We start from the raw sequence: 23,350 nt of genomic DNA on the forward strand, positions 1-23,350 counted from the left end.
GGGGGGAAAGCGGCACGGGATCACAGGAGACATGGGGGCTCCTTGAGGTTTCGTCGACTGAAGAAGAGCCATCGAGCCAAAGCCCAGCAAGTGGCGGCGTCCGATGGCAGAAAACTGGCGCCATCAAGCTGGCCGCGGCGAGGCAGAATCTTGCTCGCCGCCGGGACTTGGAACTGGCTTCTTCGTCCTTCATCTGACAGTGCATCGGAGCGGCAGCTCCTGGTCTGACGCCGGGAAAGATGCGATACCCGCCTCGAGCAGGATGAGGAGGTGGGCCGCTGGCGTTTACCCGTCCACTCATCAAGGCTTGAAGTAGGCGGTAGCTTGCGGTTGCACCAACCCTTCAGTCGTCTGTGTCATGATAGTAGTAATAGCTGGCACGCGAGCCTACTAGGACGAAGCGACACCCACCGGCGCCGCCTCTAAGCCATCTGGTCCCCGGCCCGAAAAGAGGACTTGGAGTAGCTGGACCTGTCCAGCCTCGACAGCCCTCATTGGTCCTGACTGCCAGCGATCAGTTGGCCGCAAGGCTTGTGGCGGCGCGACGCCTTTGCTGTCAGAGAAGAGCGGCGCATGGCGCTGTCCCCAGAAACCCGGTTGATGAGTCCCCCCGCTGCTCCGGATCCCGCGGTCTAACCGGGCATCTCATACGATGGCATCAGTTGCTCGGTGGGGGCCGCGCTCCGAAGTCCGGGTGGGTTTAGTTACTTCGGCCGGCGGCTGCCCATCTTTACGCGGAGTCTGCTTCATCTTCCCCATGATTCCACAATATAAAGGGGGCAGAATGGGACTGGAACGGCCCAAATCTGCTACCGATGAGCCCTGTTCGTTTTGCGTCCTGACAAATGGCAAACACTGAGTTGCTCCGGCCTGAATGCCATACGAACAGGGCAAGCTGTTCTCCTCTTGTTAGCGTGGATGCTTAGGCCGCTTTTCGGGGAAATGCCAGAAAGGAAAAACGGATGGGTAGCTTCCTAGCAAAGGATAGGGCTTAGAGAAGCGCGGCATGCCTTGGTGTACGGGGAGCATCCGATGCTCCTCTGATCAAGCCCAAGTGCCAATTCTTCCTTGAATGTTCCCATAAGTATCCAGCGTTAGGAAGACGTGTATCCGGGCAATACAGAGGGGCACTCGCAATCTTCATCAATGCTCGAACGCCCCTACTGAACAGCCACGAATAAGTCGGACTTTGGCGTAGATCCGCGGTGGTATGCTTGTTTGATAGACCGGTGGCCCAAACTCCGGAAAAGACTCGCTCCGCCATGTCCACCGGCACCGAGTAGTAGATAGTAAGCATTCAACCGCGTCCGAGCTCAATCTCGTTGCGGAGAATTGCGAGTATCGCCGCCCAATCCCTGCCACTGTGCCCTACCAATTGACGAAATGGACCAGGCATTACAAATGCGTTTCCGTCGCTGCTCTCGTTGATGAACCTTGTCCCGTCCCTTACCAAGTCAATGATTCGAAAAGCGAAGTGACAAGTAATGTCGGCGCCTGTATGGCCAGAGTTACGAACGAATCCCGAGCAGCCAGGAGCTGGCTAGCGCTAGTTGATCCTTACCTTGCCTCAGTCGACTATCTTCGAGCAGCTGTCTAACCTTGTTTCGTATAGAGGCATGCCATTTTGGTCGACATGCAGGGAGCAGTCATGGTGTGACAGCGACAGCCGGCCTATTCCCCTTCCCTCCGCGACCAGGATGCAAGCCGGACCAGGGCCTGGAGAGTCCACGAGATGATGTTGCATGTTGGCACGTTCTCGAGAAGCATGCGAGGGCGTGCTTGGAGGAGAAAAGGGGGGTGTATGTTGAGTCATCGCCTGGTCGGGGTCCCCCTAGTCGTCGATCAAAGTTGGATAACCCCATTGGCCTCACCCAGTTGCCACTCCCTCGACCCCGAACATAAGGTACTTCTCATGGCCTGGAAGGTAAAATGGCACCAAGCATGCCGAGTCTGAAGTATCTTATGAAGTACCGCCTGACCCAGTCGATATGTATGTGCGGGTGTGTTCTGCAAGCCAATTTAGCTGTGGATCTGTTGTCAAATCGCCTTTTGCTGCATGTCCGACGCGGGCTGGCTGATACATGCATGCAGTTGTCGACACTCCTTGTTCACGAATGCCTCTTCTTTCGCAAGATCTAGTCTTGGTGCTGCGGTCATTGGCCGAGAAAAATGTCGCAAATATCGCAAATATTCAGCCTGCGCAACTGCGTCTTTCTTCTCTCTCTCTCTGCAACCCCCCTGTAGCCTAATGCGGCTACGCAATTGAATGATCGCCGTTGCCGTCTGGTCATCCGAGTAATTGGGTAGAGGCGATGCTTGGAACAAAGCCTTGAAGATCCCGGGATTTCAAACTCCATAATCGCGTCCGTGTCCGTGTCGGAGAGCGGCGGGCACGCATTACCCTGTCCTCGGGACCGAAGGAAAACGTGGTTCTCAACAAACCCCACACCAGACAGCAGAATGAAACACAGTGCCAGCCGTTCTTATTCCAACGTCCATGGAACAAAGTTATGCGAGAACGCATTGGCCGACATGAAGCCCAAGAGTAAGACCAAGGATGAGGGGGGAAAACCCATTCGTTGAGGCGAATGCAACCCCAGAGTATCAATCTGATTCGACCCTTGATCAAGACTGTATCTTGGTAGGTCACAAAGCATGCTATTCTTACCTGTTAGCAGTAGGCGCCCCTTTGCGGAGTGGAGCTTGCGTAGCGACACAGGAGCCCAGAAGTGGACTAGAAACGATCCCAGGTGACGCTATCTCCGCATGGAGCCATCACAATGGTGTAGAGGCTCAGTCCGATGGAAGGGGTTGTTGTTTGATAATGTTGACAACCCCTCTAGCATGGTCAAAGGATGCTATTGCAGTTGCTAGGTTGTCCTAAATATGGAGAACAGCAAGGCCAAGATGGGATTATAGCGCGAGATCCACGAGTATACCCGGCAGTGCTGGCAGGGGATGCAATGAGACGGCGGCAACCATGGCAGCAATTACACGAGTGCCTGTAAACGTATTATGGATCCTTCGTCTTTGCAAGGTGATATTCGCGGCTCGTGCTTGCTTAGAAGAGTGGCTCATGGCTCTGTTGTGAGCCAGGATGGGCCATCTCAAGGCTGGCAGCAGTAACACAGATGCACAAGCTGACCTCATTTCATCGCTTGAGCTCGACAAGAGAAGGGGCCAGCCGCGGAGCCGGTTGCGACGGCGAACGAAGATCCAAGATTGACGCTGGCCTGCTCTGCCAAGCTGGTTATGACGCCGTACGCAATAAGGATAGCGGACTAGAGCATGACCTGTTGTCAATTTGCCACAACTCGCGGCTCGCTGAGGCAAGTTGCTTAGACCGGAATACTGCCTGCACATACATTGCCTAAAGGCGTAGATCATAAGCACGGAATTTGCCTTCTCCAAGCTGTAGTGACCAGTTCTTCAACGCCATGAGGCATTCTTGAGCAGACGCAGGTCACGGTTCGCTCCACGGCTCTCTGACTGAGCCGTGGAGGAGCCAGGTCCTAGCCGCTGAAGGAATGGTCCAAAGGGGAGGGATAACGAATCCATATCGATCTTGCCAATTCCTGTCGTCATCTAGCGCCGGCACCTTGCTGGTCCCAGATAACTCGCGAACTGCTCGGGGAAGAGAGAGGCGAAGAGGAGTCCAGGGGCAGCCGGGACGTTTACCGCCTTGGTACAAAAAATGGACCGGTTTGTACTAGCATTTGGCAAGCATCCAGACCTCAGTAGTTGTATCAAAACATCAAAGCATAAATTGGGGGCCGTAGGGGACTGGCGGGACTGGCTGGCGCTCCAGTGGAAGGGGGGGCCCCGATGATGGGGCGGAGGCGTGCGTGTCAAGAAGGGGTCATCCGATGCCACGATGTCATCTTCCGATTGGGGGCCATGCAAAGAAGCCAGTCATCGGTCGAGAGCCGTTGATCAGAGGGCTGTGGCTGGCACCGCTGTTTGCCAATGATCTTTTGTCGTGGCCTGGGGCTAGCCTGAGGCGGGGAGCAGCGCCAGTGTGCGGTGTCCCGACTCGACTGGGTTGAATAGACGCCGACCTCGTCTTGCGACGCAGGGCTGAGGGTGGCCGTGGCAGCGGGAGTGCTGCCAGAATCCCTCGCGATCGAGGCGTGTGATTGGCGCTGGACCTGCGCGACCTGCACCCGCAGGCAGAGCTGAAGACACCTGAGGCTGCGTTGTGCTTCGAATCGGCGGCAGTGGTCGCCGAGAGGCCGGCCGACCAACGAAGGGGCATTTTTAGAAGGGCAGAGCCACGAGGGGCGTGCCGGCGTGCTGGCACTGGGTCGTTTCGCATAGATGGCCCAGGCGAGAGGCTGCAGAAACAGCCTGAGCCAGCACCCGGCGTCTGGCGTTGGTGTCTGGTGAGGTTGTGCTCTGGTAACCGGTAACGCTGTTGGAGGTGGTGACAGTGCATCTCAGTTAGCAGCTCGCCTAACAGCCCACTAGCCCTGACTCACCAGATGCAGACAAGGAGCGATCGACCAGAACGGCAAGTACAAGATACCTGGGACCGCGCTTCATCTTGCCCAAAAGGGAAAGACAACGTACTCGGGTACCTTTTCGTGCTCGTGGATCGTTGGTTGGCCGCCAGCCAAAGAACCTGGCCGTGATCCGATTTGGGCAGTGTCCGAAGCACGTTCATGTAAGTACAGTAGGTTAGACTATGTGCTCCGGCAGTCGTGCTGTTTATTTGGCGCGTCAGTCAGGATAAGAAGCCGATCCAATGCGGAAGAACGGTCGCTGACAGTCAACAACCAGCTGCACCGCGTCTGTTTGGCGGGTTGAGCGCTTGCGCTGGTCGGTATGTTATAATTGGCCTGGCATACAAAGTCCCTTACGGCTGTTTGTAACCGTACATGTACTGTACTCTGGCTGTAGTGCCGAGAGCGTGCATTCCCTACATGTACCAGCGCTGGGCTGAGTACGAGGCTTGCCAGGTCCAGGATTGCGGAGATTCAAAATTGGAGGCTGCAGGTCTGGTTCTTGATGAGGCCTGGGACTTTGGTACCTGGCGTATCCCCTCTTGGTCGGTTGTCCGCGTAAAAGCAGTAGCATCGCCACAATGATTTGCTTCATGTTCTGAAATATAAGGTAGCTTCCGAAAAACGGACTGCCTTACCTACCAGGTATCAGAGTACATACACCGACGAGGTGCTATCAAGTCCTTCTCATCTACCACATTACTTACCTACCTACTTGAGATATGTGGATGAATAAACTGCAAGACAGCCAGCATCGTAGATGTCTCACGTTTTGGCAGGATTCAGCCCGTTGGACATGGCTGTTTCTAGAAGCGGTGCGTCCCGAAGCCATCGCTTCCATTTCCAGTGGGCGCAGCGGCAAGTTGAGACACACAGCGGGTGTACTGCGTACCTTGCAGCGCCTCCCTCGATCCGCCAAATGGCAGGTACACTGGTACTTGGCCCATCTGCCGACACCAACTCTTGACGTGCTGCCTCAGGTTCGAGTGCTCGCGCCTCGCCCAAATCTCAGAGAATCGAGGGGCTCGGCTACGATAGCTTTCTTTTCCCCTCAACCCCTGCTTTTCAGGTCGTCCCACACGCAGCCAGCACTGTGCAGCAGACCCAAAGAGTACGGAGTACCGATGCTACCATGCTACAGATAAGGTATACATGTACGAAGTACGAGCTACCTTGCTCTGTCGGGACCTGCTGTACGACGAGAACGATCAATGCTACCTGCAACTGTATTGTCCTCTCTCCACGCGGGCCCCTGTCCTTATTTCTATCCGTCTGACCCTACGCAACCAGCAATTGCCTACAACTCTGAGTCGAGGTCGAACTGTGCGTATGTAGCTCCAAATTGGGGGAGTGGTGGCAGAGACCTAGATAGAGGCAAAGCCCCTACCTGCGTAAGTACGAGTATGAACGCACCATCTGCGAACGCCCCCTACATCTCGTGTATGTACGAAGCACAGCTAACCTGCCTCTATTCCGCACCTACATAGCATCATGGCGCAGGGTGTTGGCACACCAGAGCAGGGTTGCGCTCGTGGATATCGGCCATCCAATATTGCGCTTGACACGGGAATGCTTACTGCCACTAGCATTACAACCACTAATTTGCACAGCACCCCCAAACTGCACAGATCTCACGCAGGGGATTCAGCCAGAGGTTACTTCCATGGACGAGTATGCATCCTTTTCAATGAAAATCCGGTTGGTAATTCTGGAATTGTTCTTGGCTACCTACCTACCTTATGCTTCGTACGCGCACATGTTGCTTACTCGGTGCCGCAGAGATGGCCAAATACCCGGGGAGCGACCGGTACATGTAGGACTACGACGTCGGGCAGGCAACTTTCATCCGGCTTACCTACTTGCACGAAGCACAGATGCGGCCCAATGCCATTTAGAGTGTTCTCTGAATGATCTGCCGATCCCAACCCGAGCAGATATGCTCCGTAACAAGCTCCATAGCTTGTACCTGTCTTTGGCGGCTTGGGCAACATGGGGTGGCCAGCCCGCGATTTCCTACTACCTGGCAGGATAGATCCGTGTCTGGGTCTGAGGTGCCCAGGCTAAGCACACTCTGCCGACTGGATTCGCAGCTGGAGTTGTAGCAAGCTGGATTAGGACCAGACTTGCCCTTTCCGCCCGGTAATGGCCGTGCACACTGTTATCATGTACTCGTACGAGCTGGGAAATGGGTGCTCTGTATCTACATGCGACACACACTCCCGAGCATTTCCGCCCTGTCTGCGGCTGCGCCTGTGCTCGTGCTTGTGCTTGTGCCGGTGCTTGATTGTGCTTCTACAGAGCCTCGCATGTGTTATTCGTACGTATTGAACACTGCTGTGACTACTACAACTACACTATCCAAGCACTCCTCTCATGCTAACCCTTCAGGCTTGCATTAGCATTTTGCGCAGCGGCTATGTAGAGCATCGCCAACAGTTGCCGTCCAGCTGCTCGGGCTCCATGAGTGCGCTCGGCTCCGCCCAGCTCGAGTTGCCTATCGCTCGTCTACATGTACTTGAGCTCTAGCCCAGAGCCCAGTATCGCGACAAGTACCCAGAGCTCACTCACGGCTCCCGTGCGTCTGGGTTGCTAGCCTGCCCATGTCGCCCCCCAACTCCAACTCCAACCCCAACTCATGGCTCAATGCCTGCACCTGCATTTGCGTATCGCCTTTTTTGTGGTTTTTTGTGGGCTACCAGGAGAAAATGCGTTTACCTGTCGGCCGACGAAGACGAGTCGCATCTCACAGGCTTAGTATCTGTACTGACGGAGTCATACTACAGTATATCTTTCCTCGGTGCAAGCTCAGGCAAAACAGCTCGAAACGGTTTCCCCCTAGAGAAGAGAAGAGACGACAAGAGCAGAGAGAGACGATGCCTAACCACCTCTATCTGGCCCCAATTTTCATTCGAAGGCGCTTATGATGGCACAAGCATCGCGAGCTTGTTTCCAATCAGGTACCGCGCAGGCATCTGGTAGGGCAGGCCTTGTGAGCCTAGCTTTGAAGATGCCACAACGGCGCCGCCAAGCCGTCCGTCAGCATCCACACACCCAATTTTCTTCATCAACTAGAACTGCAGATGAGCTTGACCCCACGCCGGTTCCAGAGAAACAAGGCTCTCCTATTGTCACGGCTCCCCTGGCTACGCGTACGCCTCGCCTTCCCGAAGACTGACGCTTGCGCTCAAGCTTGCATGCAATTTATGAGGGACTCCAAGCCCCCTCTAGGCCGGGCGTGTGAAGCATGCAACTAGGCAGTATGCTCTTACGAAAGCGACCTAACGCGGCTTTGGCAGTATGCAGAATCTGCAGCTTATACGCCGAATCGCAGTTGTACTTGCAGAGACCCTCAATGAACAAGCCGAATAAAGCGTGCTTCGTACGCGTGAGACAGCAAAGCTAAAGGCCGAACATGAGGTCGCTTGCGCGCAGCAGCTCTACTGTATTGCACCATGATCTGCTGTTGAGCCACTGTGTCCACTTCCTAAGCTGCATCGGCCGAATGTTGTACTACCATTGATCAGATGCCTTTTCTCACCTTTTCCTGTTCGGATTCAAGAGCCAGCTCGTCAGGATGAAGTAGGTACAGGCGGGTACTGCCATTATAGTGACCCAGGGAACAGCAAGGCCCTTCGTTCTCTGTACCTTTCGAGCTCATCCCGCCTTTGTCTCGAGACCCCTGCCGCGTCCCGGTTATTGCATATCGCATACCGCGCAATGTGCCCTACGGCCGACTCCCCTCATGCTTGCCCTGCCTGGTCCGAGCTCGTCCACGCACAACTCCAAGACCCTGCAAGGCATGGCGCCGGGATGCTCACAGCCTCCGCACACCCCCCATGCCGGGGCTCGTCTGGCTGCACGCCTCTCCTGCCTCTCACCCCTCGACAGCCAGCTGCTCTGTATGTACATACTACTCGTACCTTGCGTGGTTCTTCGACAATCCTGGCAAGCAACACGCCTTGGAGCTAGTCCGCTCGCTCAGCCATGGAGAGCCCTCAATCTCATCCGTCTAGATGGGCTGCCAGGCCACACACCCCTCTCCCCTTCTTCGTCATGCACCTTTGCGAGCTCGACAGTACGAGTATCTCCACCTCTTTGCCATGGCGCTTTGTTCTTATAAGCCGCCGTCTGGTCCTTGCTAGAACCATCATCCATCGACCGAGCCTCAGATCGTTCTTTCAGATAGAGACTTCTTCAAGGAGCCTTCGACCTCTTTCTAAACCACCTACAGCACAGTCAGCCTGTGTGCAAGACACGACGCGGTATCCATAAGCTGCCGAATAGAAGCACCAGCTCGCTTGACCTCGTTCTTCTACTTCCTTCCTTCACTTGGCCGATTCCAGTCCTGCTTCTCGTGACCGCAACTGACTCCTGAGTCTTTCTCGACCGTTATATTCCTTCGCAAGCCCCGTTCCTCAGGGCTTCTACTACCTTTTCTTCGACCATTGTCGCCTTCTCGCCCGCCAGTGTCCCTGAAAATACCAGTCTTCGTCATTGAGCGGCTCGCCCTTGGTCGGAGCACTTACAACGAGATTCGCAGCTCAACAAAGCGCCGGCCTTCAGAGCCTTCTCCCATTTCGATTATTGGGGGAGTCATCATAGTCTCGTGCTTCCCACCCCCGAATCTGCGTGTTACAGCCCACGCCACCACAGCCTGCTGCTTATGCAAAGGCACGGAAGCTGCTTCAGCCTTACTCTGTCTCACTTGACCTCGTTACTTTATAAAAGCAGACCAATTCTCAGCTCGGCCTCTACTTCTTCCCACCTCCATCCAACTACCTGACGATCTTCCCCGAAATATCAGTTAGAGTTGCCCCCACTGGAGGCATCTGAACCCGAGGTTTCAACTTCCACCTCTTCTACCAGCATGAGGTTAGCAGCCTGCACTTCAATACGTCGTTGAGTCACGCCTGACCAAGCTGTTCTAGTGCCGTTGCCATCCCCTACGAGATGAGCGCCATCAGGTCAAGGTCACCACTCTGGCCACGTACGTGGACCCCTATGATTGCTTGGCTTGGAGATTGAGGCCATATTGACATGCTGGTATAGATTCTACTCACCAAGACATGTTTGAGTCCGTCAACACACCATCCAGCATGGTAGGGCCCGATTTTGCATCGATCCTCCACCCGGTGTCGGAACCCAGTGTCTCCCCTCAGAGTGTTCCGAGGACGCTCCACGCAAGCACTCCCAAGAGCGTGCTCACCGCCGAGCACCGAGTCCTCAAGAAGCAAAGGGAGAAAGTTCGCCGTGACTCGAAAGTCCACACGCGAGTGCAACGAGCCACCGACACCAATGACAACCCGTTCATGCAGGCGTCTCTGTCCGCCATCACTAGCACCATGGCCCTCCCCGTCTACGCGACATCTGCGCCGACCACCATGTCGCTACTCAGCGAGCCAGCTCCGACACTCAGCGAGCCACAATACCTCCCCCCTTACAGCCCCCATATGTCAGAGCCAGCATTTACTACTCAATACCAGCAGCATTTGTAAGTGATGATGCACATATTCCTTTCGTCTTAGCGGTTACTGATGGCTGGCATGTGCAGGCCATCAAACTACTCCATGTCCATGGATTACCAGCCCACCTATGCCACTGCCGGTTCATATAGGTACGTCTCCCACATTAGCGACACTGGTTACGTGCGAGCCAGAAAAACTCACAAGGGCATAGCATCCCTCACGCTCCCATCCCGGGACAAGACGGCGGCATGGTGTACCGCATCCCTGCCATGCATCCAAACGGCGGAGCATCGTCTGCCACAAGCACTGGCACTGGCAGCCCAGATAGCACCGGTCACGTTCGTGTGGTGCAGAACCGGCCAAAGCCACGATGCTGGGAGCATGGGTGCAACGGACGGCAGTTCTCGACCTTTAGCAACCTCCTCCGGCACCAGCGAGAGAAGTCTGGCCAAGCAGCCAAAGCCACTTGCCCCAACTGTGGCGCGGAATTTACCAGAACCACGGCGCGCAACGGACACCTTATGCACGACAAGTGCAAGCAGCGTCGGAACACCTGAGCAAGGCGTTTCCGAAGTCTCGCACTGAGTTGTGATTCATTCGCTTTCACCTACGAGGAGGGAGGCGATGCACAATCGCCTCCTGTATTGCGGACTCTCACTGAGCTTTTGATGAGCTCGTTAGTGGGAATTCTGGTGTCATAGCGATGATTCGCGGACATATCGTTGGTGACGGGGTTCGACATGACACGGAGTGGCGAGGCATCGTCTGCTCCTTGCCTGTCTTCACTTCTCTCTCTTTTATATTTTTTACGATGGATGGCTTTTGTATAATATGGTGATATATCCCCTTTCACTTATGTCGTTGGTATAACTAGGGTGTTTTTGGATTGGATGGATAATGAATTATGGGCAAAGCGTTGGGCAAAACCTTGGGACAAGTGATACCAGGGTGCAAGAGGGACGGGACCGGTTGGTCAAGTTTTAGAGCACACAAACGACTACTAGAGATTCATAGACGACGAGATGGAATTGTTCGCTCCGTTGCGGAAGAATTACTGAGTTAGGTCGGGACTGGGGTTTACGAATCCAGCCTAGATACTAGTATAGTCATTCACCTTTCTTTACTTTCTTCACCTAATCGTTCCATGCCTTGTCTTGCCCCTTGGAGAGGCGAAGCCATTCCCGCCATCGGTAGTGCGAAGGCTTTTAGGAGCACTCGTTAATCTACATCAGGGGGGCGGATTCCTACGTGGCTGCTGTCAAGCTGATCCTGATCTAGATGGATCATTAAGAGTTCAGCCTACGTACTTGGCTACGGCGTTATGTACTAGATAGGTTGCAATTGAGGGTAAATAATGAAAGGCGAGGACACGAGAGGCACTGCATGTCTACCTCAGTAGGTAGACAGAAACGTCTAGGTAGGCCCCATGATGCTTGTCTTTAGCATACGAATTGCTTGTTCGATGGGATAGCTCTCGGAATCGGAATCCGGTTTCCGTTTCGAGACTGCGTAGACTATTCCGTACCAACTTCCGTCCCCTTTCTTACCGTAACTTGAGCCTATAGCAGAAAAGTTGCAGGGTCCAGAGCTCACTGGCCCTCAAAATAAGTCTTCAACTCCATTCAACGCATCGTGGGGCCACAAAGCGGGCTGGGCAGGGCGGTACTTCATCTCCAGCCCGCAGATGGCTGAGTGAAATAGGTACCCGTGGGCGTAGGTGGGCGTACCTACCAGGTGGGCGTCTGTGCATTGCATGAGGGTTACCCTTGTACCTGAGGCCTAGTAGCGCCAGTTTTCTGCTCGCAAGCATGTACCGGCCTACCCAGGACGAGACAAAAAATAGACGGGATCAAAGGATGACAAGGGGAATACAAGGACGGGGGAAAGGGAAGAGGCGTGGGCGAGGATCCAAGTGTTCCCACTCGCTCTAAGGAGATCCTTGGACACGTTATTGTACGATAGGGCCAGCCAGTGATCGACAGTCGGTAGGCAGGCTGGAGCAGAGCGCCCACAGGGCATATTCGAGACCTGAAGACCTGGAGTCTGGCGGAGGTGCTACAAGTCAGCCTCGTTGTAAATAGCAGCTTTTGGGGTGCTACCTACCTAGTACCTACCCAGCAGTAGGCACGTTAGGTTACACCAGGAACGACAAAGAAGACGGGTGTGCTTTTCTAGAACTCGCCGTCAAAGTCCTATGCAGCTTGATCGATGGCGCCGCGTTTGGCAAAGCCCGTGCTTATCGGACTGAAAGGAGACACTTACAACTCGGAGCAGGACTATACAATCTGGATAGGGAGCCCTGGTAAACTCGGAATTATGACCAATTCGAAACCACCAAGTCAGCGTGGAGCACGGCAATTGAACATCCATGCTGCAGCTCAAGCTCGAGGCACGTTCTGCCGGCACGTTTTGGTCGAGCTTGGCCCTCGGGCTGCCAGAACGGAAGAAAGGTAGAGCTTCGCGGCACAGTCAGTGTCTGACAGTGCAGTGCGCTGCATATCTCTCATTACGGGCGGGACAACATGAAACGTCCTAGCCAGCTGTTCGGTGCGTGACGTGCATTCGTCACAGGGTGAGAACAAGCGGATTCGGGGGCTGAAAGCTGCCCAGGGAGAAGAGGCAAGTGGGAGAACCTTGGTAATACTAGTACGAGTACCTGTCTGTCTTATTCACCTCGTCCCAGAGTGGCTGAATCGCTGGAGGCGGCATGTCATGTTTACCTGCTGTGTCTGTGTGTTTGTCATTTGATGTGGAAAGGGGCGGCAATGGGTGGTCCATAAGAGGCGGGCTGAGCTTGGACGAGGTACAAGTACGCCGCTCTGCAGAAGATTGCTGATTCTCCAGTTCGTTGGCGAGTCACAAGAAGACGAGGAAGAGACGAGTGTAGAGAACCTTAAGTCAAGGTAAGTTGGGCGTAGGCAGTTGACAGCTCCAGTGCTAGGACTTGCTCGCGTTTTGCAAGAAACGTCAGAAAGGCTCTTGGGGAGAAGACGGTCTGGTGGGAGGACTTGGGAGGGGTGTCAAACGGCAGGTGCCCGAGAAGACTAAGGCAGAAGAAGGGCTAGCAAGAGCATCCCTGTCGCCCTTGGGGGTACAGGGCACAAGCACCTTGTTGCGGTGGGACGAGCATGTGCTCTTGATGAAGAGCCACGCCCCCGGAGCTGAATATGCAGATAGCCCGACTGAATATCGCAGTACCAGCATGAGGCCCCGCGTAAGTGAATGAACGATGCTACTCCGCACCACAGCCCTGTAGGGCTCCACACCCAAATGCTCCCCTGCTCGTTACCTGTATCGCGTACCTCCAAGTCCGACCTTGAGAGTGGTGATGCTTGTACAACAAGTACCTGCTAACGCTCGCTCGCAGACACTTTCTTCACGAGCGCACAGATGCTGCATCGTGCCTGTACAGTACGAGACGAAACGCCATCTGAAAGGCATGCAAGATCACCTCCCCATGTGAGGCGCCAGGAGCTGGCGTGTCGCTCTGCTCGTTTGCTGCTACCCAAGGCAACCTCACACCTACGCACAGCAATGCAGAATCAGCACCAGCACCAGCACCAGCACCGGCAGAGCAGCAGACGGCATGGTGGACCGACGGACGGCCCTGGCTGATGCGCATCCCATTCCAAATTGCTGGTCTTCTCCTCTGGCCGGCCAACCAGCCCGGCCCAGAACAAGGGTGCCTGCCTCGACGGGACAGGCTCTGCGTCAGATGTGCCGAGACAATGGAGAGGAAAGGCGACGACGGCCGGCCGGCTGCGAGGCAAGCCGAAGGGGAGAAAAGATGGCGACCCGGGCGTTATGTATCCCTGGTACGAAGTACTGACCGGCCCTTGAACACACCCGCGGCTCCTGCTGGGGAAGACACCTTGGGGTTTGTTCCTCGTTCCTGTTCTTGTTTCCTTCTTTTCCCCATGGATTATACCCCCACCCTCAAGAACCCCCCTCCCCCTCCACCTTTTTGGCAAAGAGCATCCCGCACATTTAGCTGCATACAAGTGCGAGCTCGTACAGGTTTATTCGGGCATCATGCTACGAGGGCGCTCTAACGACCCAGCAACCATTAGAACTCGTTCAGCAGCGACGACGAATACTGCACTGAGTGCCTCGCCCAAGCTCGCCCCTCCCTTTGCCCGTGCAGATAGGACCTACATGAGCGTTTTCCAAGCGCTTTGGGGGCCGTTGATGATTCTGAGGCGGGTCCGATACTGCAGGCGGACGTGTGGCTTACAAGCACTTGGGCTTGCATGCCAGTACCTAGCCAATGGTCATGGTCAAGAGACAACCCTGGAATAGCCGCCTCGAGCAGAGCACGTTTTCGACACAGTTTGTCAAGACTGAGTTCGACAACGACCGTTGAGATACAGATGCTCCAAAACACACAAAGCGGTACTGTCAGCACTCGCTATCACTCTTACTTGTACTCCCACGTCGCCGGAGACAAAAAAGCGCGAGGAGCGAAGGCCAGATGAGAGTGCTGACGGGAACGCCACTGGTCCCGCAATCAAGGCCAGCAGCGACAGGCATCCGAACCCAACATTTAAAATTACCTAGCGTTCCAGGGCTCGAGCTCCCTCCTGGGATATTGGGCCTTTGGGTCAACCTGGCTCGACCCGGGGGCCCTCGACCCCCCTACAGCTCTCTAGTCGACCATGCCGGGGGATGCGCAATCAGGCACTACGGCTGTCGCTGGCCTTGTCGCGCGACTGGGGCTGCCGTTGGTGGCTTCAAGCTGGAGCGCGAACCACGAGCCACGAGCCGCGAGCCGTGAGATGAGTGCTGTCACTAAACTCTTGTACTGGTGCGTGCACCAGGTACCAGCCTCCCGAGGCATGTCTGTACCAGCAAGGACGTACGGAGTACCTACGCTACTTCTCAACCTCGCACGGGACAGCACAGCGAAGCCCTGACCTGACCTGGCCTATCCCTGCTTGCCACTGCTACACAACAGCCGTCATGGGCTTCGGAGGCACTTTTGGACAAGGTCAGTACCGCTGTGCCGCTTGCACAGGGTATGTCTCTGGTCTCTGAGGCTTGGAAGGGGGCGCTCACTGCCACCAGAGAGCAGCTAGCGATGGGCGGCTCCCCGGCCCCGAGTGACTCCTTGTCTCCGGCCGATCGTCTGCCGAAACTGTCCCGAAAACCGGATGGTATCAGGTCGACATCCCGAGTGCGCGAAGTGGTCGTACAGGTATAATCCGTGTGCGAGTACGAGGCATTGCTGGGTATGCTGCTGCGCTAGCGTAGGGAGAACGGCGAGCTTTCCTCGCATATCTCGCATCGGTACTTCATACTTCGATACTTCGGACGAGAGAGTTGCCACAGCATACCTATCTACCGAAGGGGGTAGGTTGTTGCTGGAAACAGTAGCAACCCAGTGGTGCCCCAAAAGGATTTCTCTTCCATTTCCTTTCCCTGTGTTTCGCTTCTTCTTATCGTAAACAAGGTAAGCGACTTGCCGTGCTCTCACCCCCTTTGTCATTCTCTCTAACTCTTACAAGACTAGAATACCGCATGCATAGTCGCTGTACTCGGTACGAAGTCCATAACTGCACCCGACGTCTCTCTAATCATAGACACATCTCTCTCTCTCCCCTCCCCCTTTCTACCACCGGATGGAAATCCCGTGTTTGCTGTTCAATGGACGGCTCATCTCAGTTACAAGTTATGAGCCTAGCAGCCATCCCGTCTTCTCGGATGAATAGTGACACTAGCCGGGGCACGTACAGGTAAGCGATGTGCTTTCCGCGGGTAAGAGCACGGCCATCGTGACCAGAGATAGAGCCAGGTGGGTAAATCGGACGAGCAAGGATCCTCGCGAATACCAGGTCATTGCAGCTCAATCGTCATGCAAGGACATTCAATTATGGGTTGGTGCCTGTACTACTAGGCAGGGGCTGCGTTCGCTAGCATGCGTGCTAGTATGATGGAGGCAGTGAGCTTCGTGCTCTCTTGATGCTGCATTCTTCGGCCTGCATTCACTATTTTCGTCCTCTCTTCTCTCCTGGGCGTCGAGATGTCTCCCCCCTATTCTGTCTGTCTGTCTCAGCTTTACTACTACACCCTCTCGCCCCTACCGCCTTTCATCACTTCTCTCTCTCTCTCCCCCTCTCCTACTTCATTGGTGACTGACGCCGGCTTCCATCGACATCACAGCATTAGTCGGGGTGGCTGGCTGTCTTCCAAGCTCACTCAGGTTCCCCTCTTCCCCCGTTGCCTTGTTGAGGGGGGTTAGGCCTATCTCCGTTGCGTCTAGGGGCGCGTCGCTTAGCGCACTTAAGCGCTGCATGTCGCTTACTGCAGCGAGAGACGGGGCCTGAGCCGCTCGAGCAGCTTGAGCTCTGTTTGTACATGCGAGCCCCCCCGGCAGCGTCGAGGCGGAAGAGAGCAAACATGGCCTGACCCGGCCTTGTCTGTTGCTCTCGATATCATAAGTAATCTGCATTGACGTCTACTGCCAGGTTCCGCCGTCTCTACTTCTAGGGTACCTGGACCGAGTGATCATTCAAGTACAGCTACTAAAGTAACGGTACGGAAGAGTTACAAATGTCTGCCCGGAGCTCCGTCCTTGTGGGTGCCTCCGGTAGCCGTACCCAGGTAAAGTACTGTATACCTGCACCGGTGTACGTCGGTGTGCGCTGCAGGCAGGTACCGTGTACTGTGCTCTTGGAGAAGGCACCTTGGACCAACTCAGCCAATCAGGAGCCTTGCGTCACCACCCAAGTGAGGTGCCGCTTGTTTCTAGCACGGCTTTCCTTTTCACGTCCTCTCTTCTGCTTCATCCACCCCACTCGCCTATTTTATGACCACCAACTAATAGGTCAGACGAACCGCGACGGACAGCCTCGCCTCGGACTCGGGAGCAAGGACTCCAAGTACAGCCTGCTGTGCAAGTACCTAACCAACCAGCATTCCCAGTGCTCTGGCCCGGGCAATGGCCCACAGGGCTCCGGCGGCAACCTGAGCCTCGTCTGCTGAATCTGCCCGCAAGTTCCAGGTGCCCCATTCTGCATCCAGAGCTCGAGATACATCAAACAGACAGCACGTGAATCGGACGTGTCGCCCCCGGGCTGACGGTGCAACGACAATGGCCATCACCACCACGGCCGCCAGGGTCCGCACCCGCAAGCAAAACGTCTTTCGCTCTGTTTTCCCGCCCGATGCCTCGCAGCCGGCTCCTCTGGCGTCTGCCTTCGCCGAGGCCGGTGAGCCAATCCGGAGCCAGGGCGCGCCTTTGCCATCGGCACCGTCATCAGCATCGTCATCATCGTCACGTCCCAGGAGGCACGCTGCCAGTCACAGCGCTGGCAGTGCCCACGGTTCACCGTCTGCAACTGGCCGGCGCACGCGTGGCAACCAGTCGACGCAGCAATCTTCATCGACCGGTGGGAGCGATCAGGCGCGGTGGGATCGTGCCTGGCACGTGGTCACTTCGCGCATCCAACTGCCCACCTCCGTAACCGTCGAGGATTCCTTTGGTGCTCTGGTCCCCGAGTCGCAGGATCTCGATGTGACTTTCTACGACTCTCTGGCCCTGGTCCTGGATCCTGCTGCCCTCGCCCCGCAGGCCGCTCATACGGAGGACATACTGCTGTGGCATTCTCGACAGGTCCGTCAGCACTTCCTCCACCAAGTGCTCCCTTTGCTTGCCGCATGCACCTCTAGCCATCAACGGGGCCACTCCCAGGTTCTCATGAGCATCATTGGCACCTTGGAGGCTGCCCACAGACAGTATCTGTACGGGCTGATGCTCATTGTTCGAGGCTTCCGTGATGACACGTCAGCAGAAGCAGCCATGGCCAAGTTCAGACGAGACGTACACGCCATCGTTGGCAACTCATGGACCCCGGAGTTAATAGCCGTTCTCCGTAATGTCTTACACCATAGCTTGCGAGTAATACTGGGCTCGAATAGTCGCGACAGTGGCCTTGGACCGGGATGGAGCCGAGACGCCGACGTTTCCAAGGCACGCGGCGAACTCCTCAGCCTCCTTGAATCCTTGCATCAGGTAGGACTGGGGGGCGACAAGTTTCAAGTCCTGTTTGCTGAGATGATGGATGCCTGCATGCATGATTTTATCAAGGACTCCTATAGCAGAGTGTGGAAGGTTCCTGATGGCCGACGCAAATCTCGAGCGGCGACGGGGCCTCTCTGCCTGAATCACTTGTGTAACTGGATTGAGAATCGCTACGGCCGGTTGGCAGTGGAGGTCCTCAGTCGTCTTGGCGGCCAAGTGGCCTGGAACGATGTTGAGCGGTGGAGGGAGGTGGCCACCGGCCGGCTCGCGATGCTGCGGATGCACGAGCTCTTTGATATCGTCCTACACTGGCCAGACAGCAAGGGGGGTCTCGACGATTTGGCATCCTCTGTGACCACGCCCCAGCGCCGCCTACAGCTCACGGATGCCTTCTCGGCCACTCTCCAGGTGAGGCTGCTACACCCCGGCCGCTCCACGCTGGACATATTGCAGACCTACATTTCCATGATTCGAACGTTCCACGCGCTGGACCACTCCAAAGTTCTACTCGACAGAGTTGTGCCTGCGCTGAAGCTATGTTTGTGGAACAGGGACGATGCCATTGGCATCGTCGTTACGGGACTACTGGCCAATCCAAACACTGCAAATGCTGAGGAGAACAACGGGAAACTGGTGGAGCTTGCAGTCATTCTCAACGAAACGTCGCAGCAGCACCAGGGTCGCGTCGATGAGGAAGACCTCGGCTGGAACGACATGAGCTGGGTTCCGGACCCTGTGGACGCAGGTGTCAACTACAAGCGGCCCAAGAATGAGGACATCATAGGCACACTGATAAGTGCTCTTGGCTTACAAGACGTCTTCATCAAGGAATTTCAGTCCATCGTCGCGGAACGGTTGCTCTCCAAGCAGACCAGCTTCCAGCAGGAGATTAAAGTCCTCGGCCTGCTGAAGAAGCGATTTGGAGAAGCTGCTCTTCAGAATTGCGATGTGATGATACGGGACATTGTGGACTCCAAACGCGTGGACACAGTCCTTCGTCGAAACTTGAAGAGCGATGGCTCATTGGAGGCAAACTCGCTCTCATACCATTCCAAGATCCTGTCGCGGCTATTCTGGCCCAGCCTGCCAAAAGACCCGTTCACCGTGCCTTTACCGGTAGCTCAAGTTCAGAAGAAGTACGAAGCTGGGTTTGAACAGCTCAAGTCATCGCGGAAGCTCAACTGGCTGCATCATCTGGGATCGGCAACGGTCAAGCTGGACCTCGACGACCGCTCCATCGACCTAGAGTGCAAAACGTACGAGGCGGCGGTTATTTACGAATTCAACGATGACGGCGATGGATCAGGGGCATCTGGCCCGGTGCAGCGAAGCTTCAACGAACTATGGGAGAAGCTTATGATGGACGAGGATCTCTTGGAGAGCGCTCTCAAGTTTTGGGTAGCTCAGCGGGTCTTGCGCGACGTCGGAAACAAGACGTACGTGGTGCTGGAGACGCTCGACAGCGAAATGGCCGATAAGGACGTGATGGAGGACGATGTTGCAACGGGCGGCGATGCGGAAAAGGAGCAGCCGTCGCCGAAGAAGCCCAAGAACATCGGTGCAAAGGAGAGAGAGCAGAGGACCGTGTACTGGCAGTTCATTGTCGGCATGCTGACGAATTCGAGCCCGGCAATGCCCCTTGGGCAGATTGCCATGATGATGAAGATGCTCATGCCCGATGGGTGTCCCTGGAGCAATGAGGAATTGCAAGAATTTCTCGGCGAAAAAATTACAGAGGGCGAGCTGGAGCTTGTAGGAGGGAAATACCGGCTAATCAAGAAGTGAAATCACGTTCAGCTCTGCCTCGGCCTGAGGGGAAAAGCAAGATGCAACGCTGCGCTGTCCCAACCATGTTCGCTACTTTGCAAGTTGGGTGAGGGAGAACGGTTCTCCCCTCACATTCCCTGGAGCTGCTGGGACATGCAGCCGCCGCTGGTCATCACCACCATCGTCATGATCGCTGGAATATGTTTCACATAAAGAGCAAGAGCGTCTTCGGGAGGGAATCACAACGCCGGTCCATACGTTGTCGGCATGGTATCGGAGCAACAGGAAGGGGCCCGATAAAAAAAGGCTGTTGATGCCTGCAAATCGAGCCAAGAGAGAAAGCGCTCCAAAGCCCATCGATCCAAGGGAGGGACTGAGACTAGCTGCAGTCATGCTGCGACATATTGAGTGGCGGGATTCATTCGGTTGGTTTTTGCGCATCCTTGGTCTCGGCGCTTCGGTTGGAGATGGATGCGCCCGTGTTCGTCTCCATTAGATGATAACACTTTGTTACCCACAGCGGTAAACCTTGCAACACTTGGGTCAAGGCCGGCATCATCGGTAGCCTCGGCCATGCTATGATTATACTAATGGACACGAGGGCGGCGGGTGCAAAGACCATGATGTTTTCGATGAGTTTACGAATAGACGCCCTGAATAGTAGACCTGACCAGAAAGCCGCTCCGTACGGAGTAGACTCTCCGAATTGGGCCAAGCAAGGCGGCGCACGATGTCAACCCAAGGCCAACCCCAACGGCGCAGAATCGTGCCTATTAAAGCCCATTGGGCATGTTCAGTGAAAAGAGACAAAAACCAGACGCTAGCTCTTCGAAGTATTTAGCTAGGTAAATAGCACATCGAATCGATCCAAAGAAGGACCAAGTGTCACCGGTTCGAAGCAGAGGCGTCGTCAATAACAGAGGCAATTTATGGGGGTAGCACGGATTTTTTGAAGTGAACAGGCATCTACTAGTGCTCACCTGTGATTCGACAGTCATACCCCAGATGGCTGTTGGATATCATCCGAAGGAGCATGAGAACGTCGGGCAGCATCCAAAAGTCAAATATAATAAGCCGAGCAGTCCTGCGCAAATTAGGTAGTAAAAGGCAGCCAAGGCGGAGGTTCCGCTTTGAGAGTTTTCTGGAGATCGAGGGTGCCGGCTTCGGTGATGTCAATGTGTGGTCAATCTGGCTGCAAGGATTGGGGGAGGGATAAATAATGGTAAAGAACGGGATGAAGCGAAGGAAAAATCTTATATTACCGCAGCAGCCGCTTGGCTTTGAGACCATTTGCGGCGGCGGGGAACTTGAGATTCAGGTTTCCAGTTTCGGGGTTGGGTAAAGACAGGGTCGGGTATGGAGAGTCGCGGCCGACAAGAAAAAAAAGGAAGTCGATCAACAGAGACTGAAATCATGCTCGTTATCTGTCCCTCCCATCCCTCCCATGTAAGTCGTCCGTAGTACAGGTAGCACTCAGTAGTGAAAGCAGTATATGCTCCGCGAGCTTGGGAAAAAGAACTGAGACACGCCATTGCGGAATCAAGAAAGCAGAGCCAAGCGAAGTGCGAGGACGGGCACCAGATGAAGCGGGCGACAGGTCAGACGGCTGGCCGCATGAGAGAGGGAATTGTGCAAGTCCATGAGCCATTCATGGAGGCGGCGAGGTGAAATAATTGGTTCGTCACGGCTGCTGTGCTGAGCTCCGGCGTGTTCAGGCATGCGGCTGATGTTCCCTTGCTTGAGAGGACGACGGTGGTAAAGCAACCCGAGGAATGACGTTCGGGCTTTAAACGAGTCGTGTGTGTAGTCTGTAGCTTGAACCAGGAGCCGAAAACGGCGTTTTCGGGGCTCGATCTAAACCTCCGCCCTGTCGCGTAATGGTTAGAGAATCGATTCCAGTGCGTCGGCGAGAGAAGTTCCTGGCCCGTACTAACCAGCGAGGGGCTGAATTTCGAAGAAAAACCAAGGTGCCTCGCCACAGAGCATAGTGTAGCCCCTCAAGGTCCATTACGAAGCATCATCCTTACTTCGTACTTTGCCCGTCTTACCCCTCACGGCCATGATGGAGACACCCCCAGCGGCTGCATCGACAGTAGTGCAGGTGCTTGGGAGAGAATAAGAAGGCCTGCAGGAGGCTTTGTGAAAAGCGAAGGGAACCAGCAGAGAGGGAGCTTCAAGTATAAGCCAGTGCATGGAGGCCAGGTGAAGGAGTGATCTTTTGTAGGAAGTACCCAGTGATAGCAGTCGTAGACGCTTGCAACGCGGCCGGATGGGGAAGGTCTCCGGAGCTCGGACAGGTCCTCCGGCGCTGGCCCGATGCATGGCTCCGAGACGTCTGGGCCCAACATCGTCATAGCGCTCGTATGATGGACTGCGCTTTTGTCAATATTTCGCAGAGCGAGACAGGATGAGGAAGAGTTGATCCGTCATATATGGTCAGTGCTAAAACCAGCTTGACACCTCGTCTCACCGCGAAAAAGGCGCCGACTTGGTCTGAGCTTGAACCCGACTGGCTGCCACACAAGAGCAAGAGGCGTGAGCACGGTGCGACACACGCAATATTGGAACCCCAATCACGAGGTCCGTAGCTGACGGGGTTTTCTGATTGTTTCGAGCTGATTGATCGTCAGTCCCTTACTCTGGCTGGCGCCATTTCATTTCCCACAGGCCCCCTCGGGCAGAGACGACTCATGTGATGACCACGCACATGAATGAACGGGATTCCTTGAGCCCTTTCTTGGCCTCCTCTGCTCGTTTCTGTGACGCGTAGACTTCAAGTTGGTGACTGCAGGGCGGCCGGCTGGGTACGATGTTATACCGTTGATCAAGGGATATGGTGACTCTGAAAGACTGAAGACTCCGAGGACTTTGCACAAAGTCTGATTGTCCGAAGCTTGGAAGGTTGGCTGGCTCCACGGGCTGGGCGTCAGGCATAACATGCAGCTTATCAGGTGAGAAGCCCAAGTTGCCTTTCCACGCTTGCGTCGGGCTAGATGGTTTCAAGGCTTCCCAGCCCGCAGCCGAACTGGCTTTTGTCGCCATCTTCCTCATCATGGCTGGCTAGTTGGCATGAGTGATGGAGGTCCACAGGCGGTGCATTTCTGCGCCCCGCGCCAAAGGTGATGCATGCAAAGGGCCGTATTTGTCGTCCAAGGCCTTTTTGCAAACACGGGCTCGGCATGCACCGCGCATTTGCAACCCAACTTGATCCATAGCCGGCGAGGTGAATGACTGACGAGTCCTGTGCTGTTGGTTAGGGCGCCGAGCGAGAATGCCAGCTTGTTTGCGGCTGTGGTGCCCTCCAGCTCCTTGCAAGTGCCTCCCTTGCCGACTCGCCAACGTGCCCGCTGGCGCACTCGCCCATCCGCCACCTTTTTGCCGATAATCTGGCCGTCCAATGCATTTCCCGTTTGGCAGCCGAGTTGGAGCCGGACTGGAGCGCGATGCAGGGCCAACCGGGACGGCCTGACTGGTGATGGCTTGACGCAAGTGCCCATGCCATGCCATGCCCGTCGCTGCTCTCCGCACCACGGCCATGCCAATGCCGTGACATGCCAATCAATCAATCAGTCAATCAATCAATGCCTTAGCATGCG

The 23,350-nt window shown here is 55.3% G+C and overlaps 5 protein-coding genes across 5 annotated transcripts; 2 read left to right on the top strand and 3 right to left on the bottom strand.

Annotated features, from left to right (window-relative positions):
• Positions 1-1,486: 1,486 nt before the first annotated feature.
• BBK36DRAFT_1056871 (hypothetical protein) lies at positions 1,487-1,778 on the bottom strand. The gene has a single exon (XM_024888907.1). It carries the CDS (start codon positions 1,742-1,744, stop codon positions 1,568-1,570), a length of 177 nt encoding a protein of 58 aa, XP_024750432.1. The 5' UTR covers positions 1,745-1,778; the 3' UTR covers positions 1,487-1,567.
• A 2,008-nt stretch (positions 1,779-3,786) lies between these two features.
• BBK36DRAFT_1207567 (hypothetical protein) lies at positions 3,787-4,542 on the bottom strand (the record flags this gene model as incomplete). The annotated part of the gene is made up of 2 exons (XM_024897417.1): positions 3,787-4,411; positions 4,479-4,542. The coding sequence occupies 2 exons, from the start codon at positions 4,540-4,542 to the stop codon at positions 3,849-3,851; spliced, it is 627 nt and encodes a 208-aa protein (XP_024750433.1). The 3' UTR covers positions 3,787-3,848.
• A 376-nt stretch (positions 4,543-4,918) lies between these two features.
• Positions 4,919-6,361, bottom strand: BBK36DRAFT_1199627 (hypothetical protein; the record flags this gene model as incomplete). The annotated part of the gene is made up of 7 exons (XM_024897096.1): positions 6,239-6,361; positions 5,986-6,078; positions 5,916-5,931; positions 5,395-5,509; positions 5,272-5,308; positions 5,214-5,239; positions 4,919-5,100 (listed from the first exon to the last, which is right to left on the bottom strand). Exons 1-7 carry the CDS (start codon positions 6,313-6,315, stop codon positions 4,919-4,921), a joined length of 546 nt encoding a protein of 181 aa, XP_024750434.1. The 5' UTR covers positions 6,316-6,361.
• A 3,207-nt stretch (positions 6,362-9,568) lies between these two features.
• BBK36DRAFT_1168618 (hypothetical protein) lies at positions 9,569-10,524 on the top strand (the record flags this gene model as incomplete). The annotated part of the gene is made up of 3 exons (XM_024895201.1): positions 9,569-9,993; positions 10,054-10,116; positions 10,272-10,524. The coding sequence occupies 3 exons, from the start codon at positions 9,569-9,571 to the stop codon at positions 10,522-10,524; spliced, it is 741 nt and encodes a 246-aa protein (XP_024750435.1).
• Positions 10,525-17,057: 6,533 nt separating this feature from the next.
• Positions 17,058-19,772, top strand: BBK36DRAFT_1117336 (hypothetical protein; the record flags this gene model as incomplete). The annotated part of the gene is made up of 2 exons (XM_024890339.1): positions 17,058-17,296; positions 17,363-19,772. 2 exons carry the CDS (start codon positions 17,058-17,060, stop codon positions 19,770-19,772), a joined length of 2,649 nt encoding a protein of 882 aa, XP_024750436.1.
• Positions 19,773-23,350: the final 3,578 nt, after the last annotated feature.

Source organism: Trichoderma citrinoviride (genome assembly GCF_003025115.1).
Source record: "Trichoderma citrinoviride strain TUCIM 6016 unplaced genomic scaffold BBK36scaffold_6, whole genome shotgun sequence".
In the NCBI taxonomy this organism is placed as follows: Eukaryota; Fungi; Ascomycota; class Sordariomycetes; order Hypocreales; family Hypocreaceae; genus Trichoderma; species Trichoderma citrinoviride.

Excerpts from the sequence above, each read along its gene's own strand:
- BBK36DRAFT_1056871 (XM_024888907.1), bottom strand. The coding sequence starts at position 1,744 with ATGCAACATCATCTCGTGGACTCTCCAGGCCCTGGTCCGGCTTGCATC.